Here is an 18,604-nt window from a genome sequence, read left to right as displayed (position 1 = left end):
CAGGATTGTTGCGAGATATTAAAAGAGGACCTAAGGCTAGTGTTTGATGAATTTTATTCTAGAGGAGTGATAAACCCGGGGCTTAATTCCACATTCATTGCCTTGGTTCCCAAGAAATGGAATGCAAATCACCCGAGGGATTATAGGCCAATCAGCCTAGTTAATAGCCTCTATAAGATCATCACTAAGGTGTTGTAGAAAAGTGCTCCCAGCAATTATAGCAGACAACCAAGGAACTTTTGTGAAAGGGAGGCAGATAACAAATCAAAAGACTTATAGCAAATGAGAGTTTGGAGGAGTTTAAGAGATCCAAGAAAAAAGGGGTGGTATGCAAATTGGATTTGGAAAAGGCTTATGACATGGTGGATTGGTCTTTCCTATTGGATGTGATTGGTCAATTTTGGGTTCAAAGAAAGGTGGTGTAAGTGGGTGATGGGATGTATTAGGAAATGCCATTATTCCATATTGATAAATGGGATAGTGGTAAATTTCTTTCCAGCTTTGAGAGGAATAAGACAAGGAGATCCTCTTTCCCCTTTCTTATTCATGATGGTTGCAGAAGTTTTGGGGAAATTAATTTCTAGAGCAAACTCCAGGGACTTAATAAGAGGATGGAGAGTTGAAAGGGAGAGTGTGCCACTCACACATTTGCAATTTGCAGATGACACAATACTCTTTTGTGAAGGAGGGGACCTTAATAGGATAAGAAACCTGAAGCTCACTATACAACTCTTTGAGCAAATGTCAAACCTTAAGGTGAATTTTGAGAAGAGCTGTCTAGTGGGGGTCAATATGAGGGATGGGGAGACATCGGAGTGTGCAGACATTCTAGAGTGTGCAGTTTCTAATTGGCCTTTAAATGACCTTGGTTTGCCATTAGGAGACAACCCTCAGAAAGATGAGTGTTGGGTTCCGGTTGTGGAGAGGTTTGAAAAGAGACTTGCAACTTGGAAGAAGAAAAACAAATGTTGGCTAGCAGGTTAGAAAAACAAATGAAAGATTTTCTTTGGGGGCTGGGGGAGGAGAAGAAGGACCATAGGGTTAGGTGGGAGATGGTTTGTAGGAGAAAGAGGGAGGGAGGTTTGGGTATTGGGAATATAAGGAGTAGGAATTTGGCACTACTAGGAAAATGGCTGTGGAGATTTTCTTTGGAGAAGGATAAGCTGTGGGTGAAGATAGTGGGCAGTATTCATGGGGTAGTAGGCAATGGATGGAATTATGGGATTCTGGCAAGGACTACAAGAGCAGCACCATGGAAAGCTATTCAAGCTATTTTGCCATTGTTCTCTCCATGGATCAGGTATGACTTGCACTCAGGTAATCTCATCAATTTTTGGGAACATATCTGGATTGAGGATTCTCCCTTAAAAGATCAATTCCCGAGTCTTTCACTCTTTCCACTTTTAAAAATGAACTAGTTTCCTCCTTCCTTGTTCCTTCTAACTCAACTTCTGGGTTCAGTTGGAACTTGGGCTTTAGAAGGGAAATCAGGGACACAGAGTTTGATTGTATCTTATCCTTGTTATCCATTCTTGAAGGGGTCTTTTTAGAGCCAACAAAGCAGACAGTAGAATTTGGTCTCTTACCCCCTCTGGTTCTTTCACATGTGCTTCTTTCTTTAAATTTCTAACACAACCTCCTTCTTTGGGTCTGTCATTCCCTGTCAAAGAGGTGTGGTGTCTTCCTATACCCCTAAGGTTGGGAGTTTCTGTTGGGAAGCCTTTCTAGAAAGAGTTAATACAAGTGATTTACTTCAAAGAAAAAGACCCAGCAGTTGTTTGTGTTCTCACTGATGTGCTCTTTGTAAAGCTGATGGTGAGTCTGAATACCATTTACTGATTTCCTGTCGGTTTACTAAAGGCATTTGGGAGTGGTGTACTTCTTTGTTTGGGTGCAGGTGGATCCCCCCTTTGAATGTGCAAAGTTTATTCAGTTACATGCCGAGTGGGCCAACAAAAAAGGCCAAGATCATGTGGAGATGTATTAGGGCTGCAGTGTGTTGGACTGTTTGGGAGGAGAGGAACTCACAGATATTATAAGAAAAGGAGAGAAGCTTGGAAGTAATTTTGGAGGTAATCCATATTAGGGTGATACATTGGCTGAAAACTTTGGCATTGTTTGCAGATTTCTCAGTAGATGAGATGGTAAAAAACTGGAAGGAAATTGCAGAATTAGCTTCAGCTAAGAAGGCATCAAATTCTTGCTGGAGTCCTCCACCTAACGGCTTTATTAAACTGAATTTTGATGGCAGCAGTATGGGTAATCCAGGACCATATGGAATAGGGGGAGATGGTTTAGCTAGGCAAGGGGTTAACAGAAACTCTTTATTTTGGGCTTTATTGTAATTGTATTTGGTGCTCATTGAGTGTTATAGGGAGCTAAGATTGTTTAGCCCCCTTGCTTTGTAGTTCTTCTTAATACTAATTAATACAATTCACAGTTATTGATAAAAAAAAAAAAACACCACCACTCAACATTTCAGTAGCATCCTCTTTTTCAAGTACGATTGCCTACTTTTTTCTTCTCTGTAAGGTCTTTCTTCTAGGCTTCTAGCTCTAACTGTTTTCCTCTATCACTCAAACTAAAATCTTTTTATTTCTTTGACCTTTTTTCTGGTATAAGTTACCTCCCTTATTGAGGCCACCTCTCCCAAGATAGCTTGGACAAACATTGGACAATGGCCTTTTATGTCTAACCCTTAATACCATGTTTGCTAACTGTCAATGGTCGACCTCATCTTTATTTTTTTGATCAGCAACTGTCAACCTCGTCTTTATAATGCTCTTCAATATGATATCATTGGTTGTTCACCTTAGGAGAAAAAATTTTAAATTCATGACTCCACTTCTTGCCTTTGTTAAATGCTATGTGTCTGTTAAAAAAACATGTTGCTTTTGTTCTCCTTTTTAATTTACTAGATTACCATTAACCTCCTTCACCTTATCAGCTTCTTCCTCTTGATGGTTATTGTTCCTACCACTTAAAGTGATGAAATTTGTCCTCAAATGTCTCCCAGTGAGTGCCCCCATAGACAAGCAACTGTGAGTTTTTGAATGATAGGTCTTCTCCTTCAACTATCAGTCTAACTTAATATTCTTCTCCTGCAAACCATATATTCAGCAGTATTGGTATTGATTAAACAGCATCCACCTCAAACAACATCTTCACCATTTGCAATTACTCCCCAATTTTTATTCCTACCATCAATCTTCTGAAACCGACCCACAATATTCCTGATTTCTTAAATGCCTGCATACACTGCACATTAATCATATGTCGTACACATCAATCCATAGCAAACTCTTGTCCTTTGTCTTCTCCAAAGAACCTTCCAGTGGGTACCTATGGCTGATACATAATTCTGGTCCTCTTGCCTGTCTGGTCTGTCATTCAAAATGAATAGAAACAGTCCACCTTTTAGTTTTTCTAACTCCTACCCCTTGTCCTATGCATAGTTTTCAAGGTGCCAAGGCGAACCTAGGCGGTAGGGGAGAACTTTGTCACCTAGCCACCTAGGCGCTGCTTAATGTCTAAAAATATAGAACAAAAAGGGGATGAGCCCCTATTTTTGCCATTGAAATAAAAGTAAAAGAAGGTCATAGCCCCTATTCTTGTCTTAGAAAAGAGAAAACATGAAAGGAAAATCTCAAAAATGATGGAGAAGGGGCGGAGCCCCTGTTTTAGTTCAAAAGAAGAAGTGGCGGAGCCCCTGTTTTAGTTCAAAAGAAGAAGTGGTGGAGCCCCTGTTTTTTGTTCCGAAAAAAGGAAAAACAAGTGTTTTTTGTTCTAGTCCGCCCCTATTATTTGTTCCATTAAGAAGCAGAAGAGTTAGGAGGAGGGGTGGAGCCCTGTTTTTATTCCAGAAAAAGAAAAAGAAGAAGGGGCAGAGCCCCTGTTTTTGTTTGTTCCAAAAAAGAAAAAGAAGGGGCAGAGCATACCTTCTACCATTCTGCGATTGGTTGATTTCCCTTGCTTCTTCAAAGATGTAGAACATGTAACTTGGAACCCTGACGAGGATTTCTCTCGAACTTGTTTCTGTCTTCGAATATCTTTCTATCAGAAACTCTAACAAAATAAGAAACTAATAAAAATATTTATTATCTTATGAAACAAATAAAAATAATGATTCAGTGCATATACTTGGGTGAGGCAAGCCCCAAAAAGTGCCTACACGCCTAGGCGACACCTTGACAACTATGGGTCCTATGTTCTTCTCCTTGAGATCAGTATCAACAAATCTACCAACCAAGGATACCTCTATTAACTGCAACCTTAGACAATTCTTTATGCTGGGTGAAGTTATTAGGTATTTCCACAAATCATAATTTCATGGCAAAGAATCTATAGTGTATCATGAACTGTGAAGTTAATCTAGAAATTACTATAGGCAATCAAAAGCCTGAGAATGCCCATGGCCCTTCAATGCAGGGGAAGGGGTCATTTGCTTATGCTTGGGCATTGGATGAAAGTGCTGAAGAAAGGGAGAGGGGCATCACCATGACAGTTGCTGTTGCCTATTTTGACTCCAAGAAATACCATGTTGTTGTGCTTGACTCCCCAGGACATAAAGATTTTGTCCCAAACATGATTTCTGGTGCTACACAAGCTGATGCTGCAATTCTTGTGATAGATGCCTCAGTTGGATCATTTGAAACAGGAATGGACAGTAATGGTGGACAAACAAGGGAACATGCACAACTTATTAGAAGCTTTGGTGTTGACGAAATTATAGTTGGTATTAATAAAATGGATGCTGTGAGCTACTCCAAGGAACGGTTTGACACAATAAAAATGCAGCTTGGAACATTTCTTCGATCCTGTGGTTTCAAGGATTCTTTTGTGTCGTGGATCCCCTTGAGTGCAATGGAAAATCAGAATTTGGTGAAAGCAGCATCTGATATCCGGTTATCCTCTTGGTAAGTCTCTTAACTATTTCTTCTGGTACTTATTACATTTGTCAAAACTTGCACTTTATTCTCAGAGTGTTAGCAAACCTATAATACCTGGATATGGCTTGATATGGTGTAGAGAGACTGGGCCAAATGGGCCCTATCCCATTATTCTCTTATTGATTAGTTCTTTCTTGTTATTTGTTCTTAATGGGCCTTTAATTCTTGTTTATGTTTTCTAAGTATGCTAATGAGGTGCATGCCCACTTAATCTGAATTATTTTACTATTTCTCCCTTCTTCTTGCTGTCTTCTTCTTCTCTACTTTTGCCTTCTTTTGCTATAATCTGAATTATTTTACTATTTTGTATTGGTCTGAATCACATCTTATGGTATTGGATATGAATTTTACATTAAAAATTAATGTTTCTGGCATGATATGGTACCCTTGTACAGGATCTGAGATAAACTCAGGATCTGAGATAAACTCATGGTAGCAAACTCAGGATCTGAGATAAATTCATCTTTGTTTAACTGCTGATTTGTTTTGGTTATTTGTCTTGAAATGTAGCTGATTTTGCTCTTATGAATTTTTGGGTTTCAGATTTAAATTGCCATCCTTAAGAACCTTAACAACATTTTAGAATTCTAGTTTTTGGTTATAGCAGATTCTTCTACTTCTGTTTCAGACTTGCAGTAAGGCCATTATAAAAAGTTGTTATACTTTTCATATTTGCAAGTGATGATTAATTTATTATTGATTGTGAAAACCCTCAAGCTCTGTTACAGGGGTTGATTAAAAAAGGTTGTTTCCTGAACGTTTAACCAAGAATTACTTGTGGTATTTATATTGTTGGGGCTGAACGTCAATTTAGCCAAATGTAGTTTGGTGTTGGTGGAGACCAAAATGGAAAGGAATGGAGTTAAGGAGTGCATGGCTATCCTAGGTTGTGAAATTTGAGAGTGGCCAGTTAAATACTTAGGCCTTCCTTTTTCTTTTTTTTTTGTGGGTGGGGTGGGGGGGGGGGGTAAGCCTAGGGATAGGAGATGGGCTGTAGTAGCTAATGCTTCTTTTAAGAAAAACAGAACTGTAGCAGTTTGAACACCTCCTCTGGAAAGGTTTACTAAACTGATTTTTTTTTGGAACAGTCAGGGCAATCCAGGACTGTTAGTCATAGGAGGGGTCTTGCCTTTCAATGTTCAAAATTCCAGTGAAGGTTTCTAGTAGGTTGGAGAGGATGATGAGAGATTTCCTTTGATAGCCGGGAGAGGAGAAGAGGAACCATAGAGTTAGCTGGAAGGTGGTGACCAGGAGTAAAATTTATGGTGGTTTGGGGCTTGGGAACATTGGGAAAAGGAATTCGACCCTTTTGGGGAAGTGGTTGTGGAGGTTTCCTATGGAGCAGGAGAAGCTATTGCCTAGAATAGTGGCAAGCATACATGGGATGGAGCAAAATGGATGGGATGCTGGAATCAGAACAAGGACCACAAGCACTTCACCTTGGAAAGTCATTCATGATCTGCTTCCAGTTTTCTCCCCTCTTGTCAGGTATGATTTGAATTCAGGTAATTCCATAAAATTCTGGGAACAAACTTGGGTGGGGAATGTTCCTCTTAAGGACCAGTTTCCTTCTTTGTATGCTCTCTCTGATTTTAAAAATGAGCCAATTTTTTTTTTCATCACCCCTTCCTCTTCCAGTTCTGGGTTTGGGTGGAACCCGGGTCTGAGGAGGGTTGTGAGGGATTTAGACCTCAATAGTCTTTTCAGCCTCCTTGAACTTCTTGATAATGTTTTCTTAGACCCCTCTAAGGTGGACTCTAGAATTTGGACCCCTACCCCCACAAGCTCTTTTTCTTGTGCTTCCTTATTCAAAGTCCTATGCTAGTCCACCAGTCCTGCAACCTCCCCTTTCCCGGTTAATGAGGTTTGGTGCAGACCAATTCTTCCTAGGGTTGGTAGTTTTTGTTGGGAAGCCTATCTAGAAAGATTCAACACTAGTGATTTGCTCCAAAAGAAGATGTAGAGAAGATGGGCCGAATGGCCCATAGACAGTTAGTTCATGTTATGTTATGTTATGTTATGTTTCTCTCTGTTGTGGGCCTTATTCTGGGCCCATACTCTGTATTATTCTGTTTTTTGTATTTTCCTGCTCTCTCAAGGGCCTCTCTGTAATTTGTCAAAGATTAACTTATTAATAAGATGTTTAGAGTGTTAGAGAGAGGTTATGTTCGAACCTCTTACTCTCTAACACTCATTGCCGCCAGCTCTTTCTTCTCTACTTCTCTTGTTAGTTCTCTTTTCTGGTTTGCATCTAATCTCAAACAGTTCCACACATCAAGTGGGCTGTTTTTCAACTTGGTATCAGAGCGGGCCATTGCTTGGCGTGTCCCTCATGTGGTTCTAGTTCAGCCAACTACATGAGGAGGTTCTAGGGCTGAAGTTTACAGTCATCCGCCTGGTTCTTGGAGGTCATTGGAGGGTGCCCAAGTTTCTATACACTTGGAGAAGGGTTCGGTGACCAGGAGGAATCAGAGAGCAAGTTTTTCAGCCTGATTTGAAATCAGAGAAAAGGGATTCCGAAACTAGATTTCGAAGCTAGCTCAGAAAAAGTGTTCGGCCTGGTTTGAAGTTCAAACCAGAGATACTGTAAGTTGTTTTCTCAGTTCTTTGCTGAGTTATTTTTGTTATTTGGGAGGACTGTTAAAGCATTCAAAGCACACCTCCATTCGGCCCACTGTTGCTGGACTGATTTCTGGGTTATTCTGGAAGTGTGGTTCGGCTGTTATTGGGCTTCCAAACTGCAAAAAACTGATCTAAATTAAGTGGTACAAGCCTCTACTTTAGTTCAGCTGCTTCTTGGACTTAGACAAAGTGTTCTTGAAGTGATTTCTGCTTGTTAACAGTGAAGTGTTGACTGTTGCATACATAGTGTTTGTAAAAAGTCCTCTTAGCTACTGTGGACTGTTTTTCTTTGTTCTCCTTGGGAAATTATTGTTGGGAACCAAGAATACATATTGCTTGGAGGCCTACTACTTTTTCTTGAAGGCTGAATCAAGGTTTCTCCTCTTTGAAAGTGCTGCCACCGAACTTGGTTCTCACGGCTGTCAGTTCTGAACTGAGTTTTGTGTGTTGTTGTGTTTGCTATTGTTCAACTCAATCTGAGTTCCTTGAAATCAGATCACTTTTAAGGGCCTGCCGAAACCCTAATTGAAGTTGTTACATAATGGACTTCTCAGAAATTGAGAACAAGAGCACTGCTGAATATGGACATAATTTGGGAACTACAACTGATTCCTTGTTGGCTGTAACTACAGTTAAACTGGATGGAACCAATTATTTGGCCTGGTCACAATCCGTAAAAATTCATATTTGCAGTAGAGGAAAGTGGGGGTTTATCTCTGGGAGCAAGAAAGCTCCCCCAGAGGAGGATCCCTCTTATGAGAAATGGGTGCAGGAGAATTACACAGTGATTGGGTGGCTTGTGAACTCAATGCAGCCACAGATTAGCCAACATTACCTGTGGATGAACTCGGCTAAAGAAATCTGGGATAGTGTTGCAGAAACTTACTCCCAGAAGTTGAATGTTGCCAGAGCTTACAAACTAAGAAGTGATGTGAAGAATCTAAGACAGGGGGAGAAGTCACTTGCAGCATACTTCTCAGCCCTAAAATCTATATGGCAAGAGATTGATTTGATAGAGGCCGTGACATGGGATACCCTTAAGGATGCTGAAACATATAGGAAATTGGTTGAAAGGAATAGGGTCTTTGAGTTCTTGACAGGACTGAATTCTGAATATGACATTACAAAGCAAAACATCTTGTCCAAGGAAGATGTTTCATTGTCTCAAGCATATGCCTTGGTCAGCAGTGAAGAAAGCAGGAGGCAAGTGCAGGTTCAAGGGGTCAGTATCAATGATCATTTTGCAAATATGGGAATCAAACCCAAAGGGGTTACAGGAGCCCCCAGTGGCACAGGAAAGAAGGAGGTAGTGTGTGAATATTGCAAGAAGCCGAAACACACTAAGGACAAGTGCTGGAAATTGCATCCCAGTCTTGTCCCTATCCGATTCCAGAAGAAGAATGACAGTAGAAAGACAGGAAGTGCACATACAGCCACAAGTACAGATACAGAGTTTGAGTCTGCAAGTGCACAATTGGCAGCCATGAAAGCTGATTATGAGAAGTTTGGAAGGATGATCAGCCAGCTTGAAGGTGTAACTTCATCATCCAACCCTTCTGGAAGTCCAGCCACCACTGCATTTGCTCACTCAGGTATAAGGGCTTCTGCTAACCATGCATCTACCTCAGGTAATCCCAAGACCCCTTGGATCATTGACTCAGGTGCTTCTGATCACATGACCAACCTTTCCACTTTGTTTGTGTCATATGATTTGCTTCCTGGTCGTGACAAAATCACCTTAGCTGATGGTTCTCTTGCCCCCATTTCTGGCAAGGGAACTGTCAAGCCTACAGACTCTTTACTTTTATCTTCCACTCTTCATGTACCAAAGTTAAATACCAACTTGTTATCTGTAAGTAGCTTGACCAAGTCATTGAATTGTTGTGTAACCTTTTTCCCTTCTCACTGTGTGTTTCAGGACCTGAAGTCTCAGAAGGTGATTGGGAGTGGCCATGAAGCGAATGGAATATACTTGCTCGACACCCCTGGCCAATGCTTTGATCATCCCAAGAATGCTGCTTTCGGTTCTACTTCTTCAGAGTCTGTCAGTCAAATTATGTTGAGTCATTGTCGGTTGGGTCATTTACCTTTTTCTGCTTTAAGTCATTTGCTTCCTAAACTGTTTAAGGGAGTCAGTGTGTCCAGTCTCAGTTGTGAGTCATGTCAGTTGTCAAAGCATTGTAGAAAAAATTACCCTGTGAGCAATAAAAGATCCTCTTTTCTTTTTCATATTGTACACTCTGATGTGTGGGGGCCTTACCACTTATCCTCTATGGGGGGCTACAAATACTTTATCCTGTTTATTGATGATTTTTCTAGATTCACTTGGATATACTTAATGAAATCCCGAGATGAAGTCCCGAGACTTGTGAGGCAATTTCATGAGCTTATTTTGACTCAATTTGGTACCAGAATCAAGGTTTTCAGATCTGACAATGCAAAAGAGTATTTTGAGAAGAGCCTATCCTTGTATCTCTCTGACATGGGGGTTATTCACCAAAGCTCCTGTGTTAGAACCCCTGAACAAAATGGAGTTGCTGAGAGAAAAAATAGACATATTGTTGAAGTTGCAAGGAGCCTTTTATTTGCCTCACATGTTCCCACAAGATTTTGGGGTGATGCTGTACTTACTGCTACCTATCTCATAAACCGTATGCCATCCAGGGTTTTAGGGTTTAAATCCCCCTTCAGTCTTCTTCATCCAGATAAGGATCTCTTCCCAATTCCTCTTCGTGTGTTTGGTTGTACCTGTTATGTTCACATTCCAAGTGTGCAGAGACACAAGTTTGAACCAAAAGCCCACAAATGCATCTTCCTCGGTTACTCCCCCACACAAAAGGGTTATTGTTGTTTTGATCCAAAGACTGGCACCAGACATGTCTCTATGGATGTTACCTTTGATGAACCTTCTCCTTTTTATGGTTCCCCTCAGGAAGGACATTGTCAACAGGGGGAGAGTCTGTCACAAGTTTTTGCTCTTCCCCTTCCTGTCCCAGTTCAGTCTCCTGACAAATCTGTATCCTCACAAAATGAATCGACGGAGGATTAGCCACTCCATTCCTCTTGTCCTAGTGCTCCTATTTCTTTACCTCCTCGTCCTACCCATAATCCCAAAGTGTATCAGAGGCAGAGATCCAGGAATGAGCAAGTGGTTTCCCTTACAACAGATGAGGCTCATACCCTCCCAATCACAGATGAGATACCAGGTACTGCTTCAGCTCCCTTGGAATCCCCCTTCCCAGATCTTGATGTCCCCATTGCTGTTAGGAAAGGAAAGCGGAAGTGTACTGCACACTGCATTTCCAAACACCTTTCTTATGACCTACTTTCCCCTTCATATTGTGCCTACCTCTCTTCAGTTGCTTCTAACCACATTCCTAGGTCTGTATCAGAAGCTCTTGGGATTCCAGCATGGAGAGATGCCATGCAGGCTGAAATGGATGCTCTACATGAAAATGGTACTTGGGAGGTGGTGGATTTGCCTGAAGGGAAGGATCCAGTTGGATGCAAGTGGGTTTTTACCATTAAATACAGGGCAGATGGGACTATTGAGAGGTACAAGGCCAGACTTGTTGCAAAGGGCTACACACAGACATATGGGATTGACTATCTGGAGACTTTTGCCCCTGTTGCTAAGATGACATCTGTAAGGGTTCTTTTATCTCTGGCAGCTCACTTTGATTGGCCTCTCTATCAGTTAGATGTAAAGAATGCATTTCTGAATGGTGACTTACATGAGGAGGTCTACATGTGTCTTCCTCCAGGAATGTATGGGAAAGATATGCAAGGAAAGGTATGTAAACTGAAGAAATCTCTTTATGGCCTCAAACAATCTCCTAGAGCCTGGTTTGAGAGATTTAGAGCTGCACTTGTTAAATTCGGCTATGTTCAGACACAGTCAGATCATACTCTTTTTGTGAAGAAAAGTGGGTCTCTAGCAGTGTATCTCATTGTGTATGTTGATGACATTATAGTGACTGGTGATGATGTCTCAGGCATTCTGGGCCTTAAGTCTTTCCTCCGTACAGAATTTGAGATTAAGGATCTGGGGGAGTTGAGATATTTCCTTGGCATAGAAGTTGCCAGATCCAGGGATGGGATTCTTATTTCCCAGAGGAAATATGTCCTTGATTTGTTGTCTGAAACTGGAAAATTGGGTGCAAGACCAGCTGCAACTCCTCTTGATATGAGTCACAAACTTTCAGCTTCGGATGGAACTTTGTTGGAAGACAAAGGGGTCTTTCAGAGACTTCTTGGGAAGCTTTTGTACCTGTGCATGACTCGGCCAGATATTGCGTATGCTGTCAGTTGCATTAGCCAGTTCATGCATGCTCCTAGAGATACCCATATGGCAGCAGCAGAACGGATTTTGTGCTATCTGAAAGGCTCTCCAGGAAAAGGAATTCTATTTGCCAAACATGGTCATCTGAAACTCGAAGCCTATACGGATGCTGATTGGGCTGGAAATATTGATGATAGAAGATCTACTTCAGGGTATTGCAGTCTGGTGGCTGGTAATGTTGTCTCTTGGAGGAGTAAGAAACAAACAGTTGTGGCTCGATCCTCCGCCGAAGCAGAATATAGAGCCATGGCACATGGAGTCTCGGAATTGTTGTGGTTAAGGTCATTAATGGAAGAACTTGGGGTAGATCATGACAAACCCATGATGTTGTACTGTGATAATCAGGCTGCCATCAACATTGCTCACAACCCGGTACAACATGATAGAACCAAACATATTGAGGTTGATAGACACTTTATTCGTGAAAGAGTCTCCTCCGGTGAAGTGTGTCTTCCATTCATTACTTCTGACGGACAACTGGCAGATTTTCTCACCAAGGGCATTTCCAAGGCAAGGCTTCAACATGACACTGGCAAGCTGGGCATGATTAACATCTATGCTCAGCTTGAGGGGGAGTGTAGAGAAGATGGGCCGAATGGCCCATAGACAGTTAGTTCATGTTATGTTATGTTATGTTATGTTTCTCTCTGTTGTGGGCCTTATTCTGGGCCCATACTCTGTATTATTCTGTTTTTTGTATTTTCCTGCTCTCTCAAGGGCCTCTCTGTAATTTGTCAAAGATTAACTTATTAATAAGATGTTTAGAGTGTTAGAGAGAGGTTATGTTCGAACCTCTTACTCTCTAACACTCATTGCCGCCAGCTCTTTCTTCTCTACTTCTCTTGTTTGTTCTCTTTTCTGGTTTGCATCTAATCTCAAACAGTTCCACACATCAAGTGGGCTGTTTTTCAACTGAAGAGACCCAATACTTGCTTGTCACCTCATTGGTGTGTTCTTTGCAAATCGGATGGGGAGACTGGTTTTCACTTACTAGTGTCTTGCCAATTTGCAAAGTCAATTTGGGAGTGGGCTTTTTCTCTCTTTGGGCGTAAGTGGAACCCTCCATCAGACTTGCAGAGTCTCTTTTCTCCTTTTTTCAGGTGGTGCATGAAAAGGGAAAGGACCATGTGGAGAGGACTGAAGGCTGCAGTATGCTGGTCAGCATGGGAAGAAAGAAATTTTAGGATCTTCTCAGAAGATGAGAGAGGGGCTGAAGAATTGAGGGCTGTGATCCATATAAGGGCTGTACAGTGGCTGAAATTTTTAAAGCTATTCACAGACTACACAGTGGATGACATGTTGAGGAAGTGGAGTGAGATTGCAAACTGCACACAGACCAAACCAGTAATAAGGGTGTCTTGGACCACCCCCCCTCTCCCCCCGCCCACTTGTTGGTTTCCTAAAAGTAAACTTTGATGGGAGTTGTAGGGGGAATCCTGGACAATCAGGGATTGGGAGTGTTTTTAGGGATGAGAATGGGATCATTTCTGCCCTATTCTCAGGCCCAATTGGAATGGGGAACTCCCTTAGAGCTGAGACCTTGGCAGTTATGGAAGGAGTCCAGAAAGCTAAGGAGATGAATGTCAAAAAAACTCATTATTGAAGGGGACTCGGAGGTGGTGATAGGGTGGCTGATTAAAGACAACTGTGGCTTATGGAGCTACAGCAATGAGAGGAGGAAATTCAAGTGGTTGGTGCGGGAGATGGAAGTCAGGATGAGTTGGGTTAAAAGATCAGCTAATTCTATAGCTGATGGATTAGCTAAACAGGGGATAGAAAGGGAAGCAATGTTTTGGGCCAAGTTGTAAATTAACTGTTTCTTCTTTTCTTTTCCTTTTCTTTTATTTTTTTAGGGTTTAAGTTGTATTTGGAAGATAAGAGTGTTTGTCTTCCTTGCTGTAATTATTCTTATGGTGTTTCAATGAATTTAATGAATCTGTTATTGATAAAAAAAAAGGAGGGGAATGAGGAAAGCAATATCATATCCTTGCTTTCAGGCCCAGTTGGGATAGGTGATTCTACAAGGGCTGAGTTATTGGCTGCAGTAGAAAGGGATTCTGATGGCCAACCAACTTGAGTTGGAGAAGTTACTAATTGAAGGGGGCTAAGGGATTGCGGACTGGTTGTTGAACCCAGATTCAGTCATTTGGAGTTTTAGGGATATCATAAAAAATGTTCAGTGGTTAACAAGACACATGACAATTGTCTACAGGGACCTTCTAAAGAAAGCTAAGTGGCTAACTAGAAACATGAATATCAGCCTACACTGGGTGGGAAGGTCGGCGAATGTGTTGGTCGATTGTCTTGCCAAACAAGGGGTTAATAGGGAAAGCTTATACTGAGCTGCTTTGTAATCTTTTCACTACTGTTTTTTTTTTCTGTAAATTTCTTTTAAGGAGAGGTTGCACCTTGTGCCTCTCCTTGGGATGCCTGTACTAGCTCTCATTTCTTGATTAATAAAATCACAATTTCCTTTTAAGGTGTTCCTATATGTGACATTTGAAAAATCTGCATTATTTGTTTTAGGCAGTTAGCTGTTCTTGATGGGATGAGGAGGTTATGATTTGTGTACTTGTTACATGATTTATTCTATCATTTCTTCATTTGTCTTTCTCTTTCCAAGTGGTGATTGATCCTCTAGCTCAAACTAGTGTTTCTCCGCATATCATTGTTTCAACTGTGGGTGATCCCAGCTTACTTATCTGTAAAAAGATAATTTCCTAATGTGCTTATGATGTTCATTGTTACTAATTCTTGTCAAATAATTCAGGAGCAATTAATCAAAGAAATAAATAAAATCTGGTGTTAAAAGAAAAGAATAACAAAGAGAAAAGAATGAGCGACAGAAGGAAGAGAAGAGTGAAGAGAAAATCAGATGGTGATTCGTGGTGGTCATAACCAAGGATTTAAATATCGATACGATACGTCCGATACGGGGCGTATCGTATTGGTATCGGCCAGAGGGGATACGGGATACACTACGAATAAACCTGTATCCCCTGAATCGCGTGTATCGGAGTGATACGCCTTCATATCGGTCTGTATCGTGATGTATCGAAGCAATACGCATCGATACGACCGATCGGCGTTTTCTCGCGTGCGCGTTTATTTCCAAAAAGTTGCACCTGGCGTGAATCGAACACAAACCTTCCAATGGCAAAGCCTTAAACGCGCGCTTGAACCATTAAGCCACTTTTCATCTTATGAAATCTAATAAAATAAAATAATTTCTTTCTATTCTAGTGCCCACATATAATGCAAAAAAGTTACATTTTTGTTTAACAATTCCATTAAAATAAAAAAAATAATATTCAAAACTAATATTTTATAAACTAATAGAATAAATAATTTTTTAAGTCCACATTTATATAAAAAATTTGTTTAATCTCAAGAAATTTATATGAAAAAGATATTAATAATAGAATAATTATTTTAGTACTTAATATTTATAAATTTGAACATGACATGTAACTTAAAATTTTATAAATTATTAATTAGTATTTTAATTTGAACTAAATAAAAGTATATATATTATTTATAAAATTAAGAATATTATTTACAAAAACCTTGAGAATATAATATAATTGAATTTGTCAAATCCATTAATCTACATTTATATCAAAAAATGATTTTTTTATCTCAAATTTTATGAAAATAAAAATATTAATAACGGAATAATTATTTTAGCAATTAAAAATTATGAATTTGCATATGATGTGTATCTTAGAAAATTTAATATATTTGATATGTTTTAAGTTAATACTATATGTTATTATAAATTTTTAATTTATATTTTGATTACATTTTATAATAACGTGTTTATTGTTTACAAAAATAAAAATATTGTTAACTAAACATTTGAGAATTAATTTTTAGTTGATTTCAGTTAATATTAAAAATTAAAAATAGTCAAATAGAAAATAATCGACATAATAATTCACATATAATAGTTGCATATGTTTTGTTCCTTGAAACTCAATAGAAAATAACATAATAATAGCTTTGTGCATGTATTAATTTTTAAACAATATATATATAATATGTTCCAGGATTCTTGGTTGATACAATATCAATAAAATTTTATGATTTCTATGCATCCCACTATATTAATTGCAGTATATTTCTTCACATATACCTTTAGAATATACATTTTCTATGTATCTATACATTAATTATGGCTATTTTGATCTTAAAAATAATGTTATTAATATGTTTGTGGAATTCATATGCATTTTTTGGCGTATCCATATTTTTTTGTCCGTATCCATGCGTTTCCAAAGTGTATCCATATCCGTATCTGTATCCATATCTGAGTGGTCCGATACAATACCCGATACTGATACGTTAATCCTTGGTCATAACCATCCACCCACACTCTCTTACAGAGTTGATGCAAATATGTGGAAAATTACAAAACTGCCCCTAATAAGGTGGCAGTAACAAAAGGTCTATAAGAAAACTAAAATATACCCATGGCCCAATAACAAGTCCATAAAATAAATAAGGAGCATAAGAAAAAAAGCCCATAATTCCATTTCTATTACTATTTGAATAATTTTTAGATTTTAAAAATTTATGAATTGTGTTTTCATGCAGGTATCAGGGATCACATCTGTTGGATGCAATAGATTCTCTCCACCCTCCCATTAGGGATACTGTGAAGCCACTACGTATGCCTATATGTGATGTCATAAGATCACACTTGCAAGGACAGGTAGCAGCCAGTGGTAAATTGGAGTCTGGAGCTATTCGAAGTGGTTCAAAGGTACACAACCTCCATAATTGTTTTGTTGAGTAAGCATATCATTGGCATATGTTAGTTAACAAATTGAGGCAAGTCTTAAAGTCATTTCAATTATGGTGCTTTTCTCAAAACTTAATTGTTTGCTGAACCTTTAATAGCATCATAAATGATTAGGGTGTTGTTCAGAGTAATCATGATTGTGCATATTTCTTGTTTAATTGGAGCAATCATGGTTTTCAATTGTTACTTATTAGTATGATATTGTGTTTGTGTCTGTAAGAGAGGAATTGCACCTTGTAACTGTACTTGACAAATAGCTTACTGACTTTGAGATAGAGGGGTACTCCAAATTGGTAATTGGGTGGATGCAATCAGGACAGCTGGGAATTTGGCAATATGGACAGCTGATAAGGGAAATACTTAGCATAACAAGGGAGGTGGGTGTTTGTTTCGAGTGGGTAAGGAGATCAGCAAATGGTTTTGCTGATGCCTTAACTAAACAAGGGACTCTAAGGGAGGGACTTTACTGGGCAGTGCTGTAATGGTTGATGTTTATTAGATTAACCTCTTCTAATAAGGGTTGACTCCTATATCTCAGTTTTAAATTTTCTTTAATGAAAGTTACCATTTCTGATTAAAAAAAGCTTACTGACCTAATGGTCCAAAACATCAAATCTGCAGGATCACCTGGATAGACCATGGATCAAAATCCATACAAATTGGATTGTTCTGTCCATATAGATTTCCTGTGCATGTGTGTTTGTGTCTGTGAGAGAGGAATTGGACCTTGTAATCATGCTTGACAAATAGCTTACTGACTTAATGGTCCAGAACATCAACCCTGCAGGGTCACCTGGATGGACCATGGATCAAAATCCATATGGATTGTTCTGCCCATATAGATTGAATGTTGCCTATAATAGCTTTAGATCTGGAAGGTTGGTTAAGATTGATTGGTATGAATTTCGTATGGTTCAATCAGGAGTTCATTCTGCTGGCTGACATTGTGGAGGACTGCAGTTTGGTCTAACAAAGCACATAGGTTTTGCTTCATGGGCATGGACATGTTAATGTAGGACAAGGTAGGGGTCTTACCGATTTCAGATTTAGTGAGCATTGTAGAGAAATGAAAGGAGATATGGGTGATTAATGATGAATAGTAGAGATGGTGAAGCAAGTAGACAGCCTTCTGTCCACCAAGGAATTGACAAGATATTAGAAAGGAAGAGAAGAACTATAGTTGTTACGTTGATCCAAAATAACTTATAACTAGCAGATTGCCTATACGATGCATGGGGTATTTGTATATTTAAAAAAGTAAAAAATAAATAAATAAATAAAATAGCATGTGCAGAGAATGATTTTGAAAAGACACAAATGCCAAAATCCATCTACTGCTTGCGTATGATGTAATCCTATTTTGTGATGATGGCCTTTCTTCCCTAAGGAACCTAAAGGAGCTTCTTAGCTCAGTTGAAAAATCTTTCAAAATTGAAGGTTAATCTAGGGAAGCTATGTTCAGGGATAAATTTGCAAGAAATTCATGAATATTTGAAGACGGAGAAAGGAGCAAGGAAGCCTTGGTAGAAATCATAACCTTACGAGTGGCACACTGGGCAAAAAGTTTGAAACTTTTTTCAGACTTTAAGGTTGAAGACTTCTTTAGGGCTTAGGCTGCTATTGCTGCCTCTTCATCTAGAAGACAGGAATCCATTGAGAGGACGTCACCTCTATTATGTGGCTGGAAGAATTTGAACTTTGATGGGAGTTATCTGGGTAATCTGGGCCCCTCAGGTATGGGGGGGCATTAGGGATGAGGAAGGAAACATCATAGCCTTATATTCTGGACCTGCTGGACATGGCGATGTGGCAAGAGCAGAACTATTAGCTGCAGTACATTGGGTCTAGAAGGTAAAAGAGCTGGGCATTGATAGACCAATCATTGAG

General features: G+C 39.5%; 1 protein-coding gene across 15 annotated transcripts in view; it reads left to right on the top strand.

Moving 5' to 3' along the window:
* LOC104611010 (Translation elongation factor EF1A/initiation factor IF2gamma family protein) overlaps window positions 1-18,604 on the top strand; it is a 92,974-nt gene that overhangs the window by 59,870 nt on the left and 14,500 nt on the right. For all 15 annotated transcript variants that reach the window (XM_088891253.1, XM_088891246.1, XM_088891251.1 and 12 more), the window contains 2 exons: window positions 4,429-4,916; window positions 16,510-16,678. In XM_088891253.1, coding sequence (XP_088747379.1) covers window positions 4,429-4,916; window positions 16,510-16,678 — 657 coding nt within the window. The remainder of the gene's footprint in view (window positions 1-4,428; window positions 4,917-16,509; window positions 16,679-18,604) is intronic.

This window comes from Nelumbo nucifera, chromosome 7 (genome assembly GCF_055504915.1).
Source record: "Nelumbo nucifera cultivar China Antique chromosome 7, China Antique-T2T, whole genome shotgun sequence".
NCBI classification, from domain to species: domain Eukaryota; kingdom Viridiplantae; phylum Streptophyta; class Magnoliopsida; order Proteales; family Nelumbonaceae; genus Nelumbo; species Nelumbo nucifera.
Note: the sequence above shows the minus strand (reverse complement) of the source record. Positions and strands in the feature narration are given on the sequence as shown.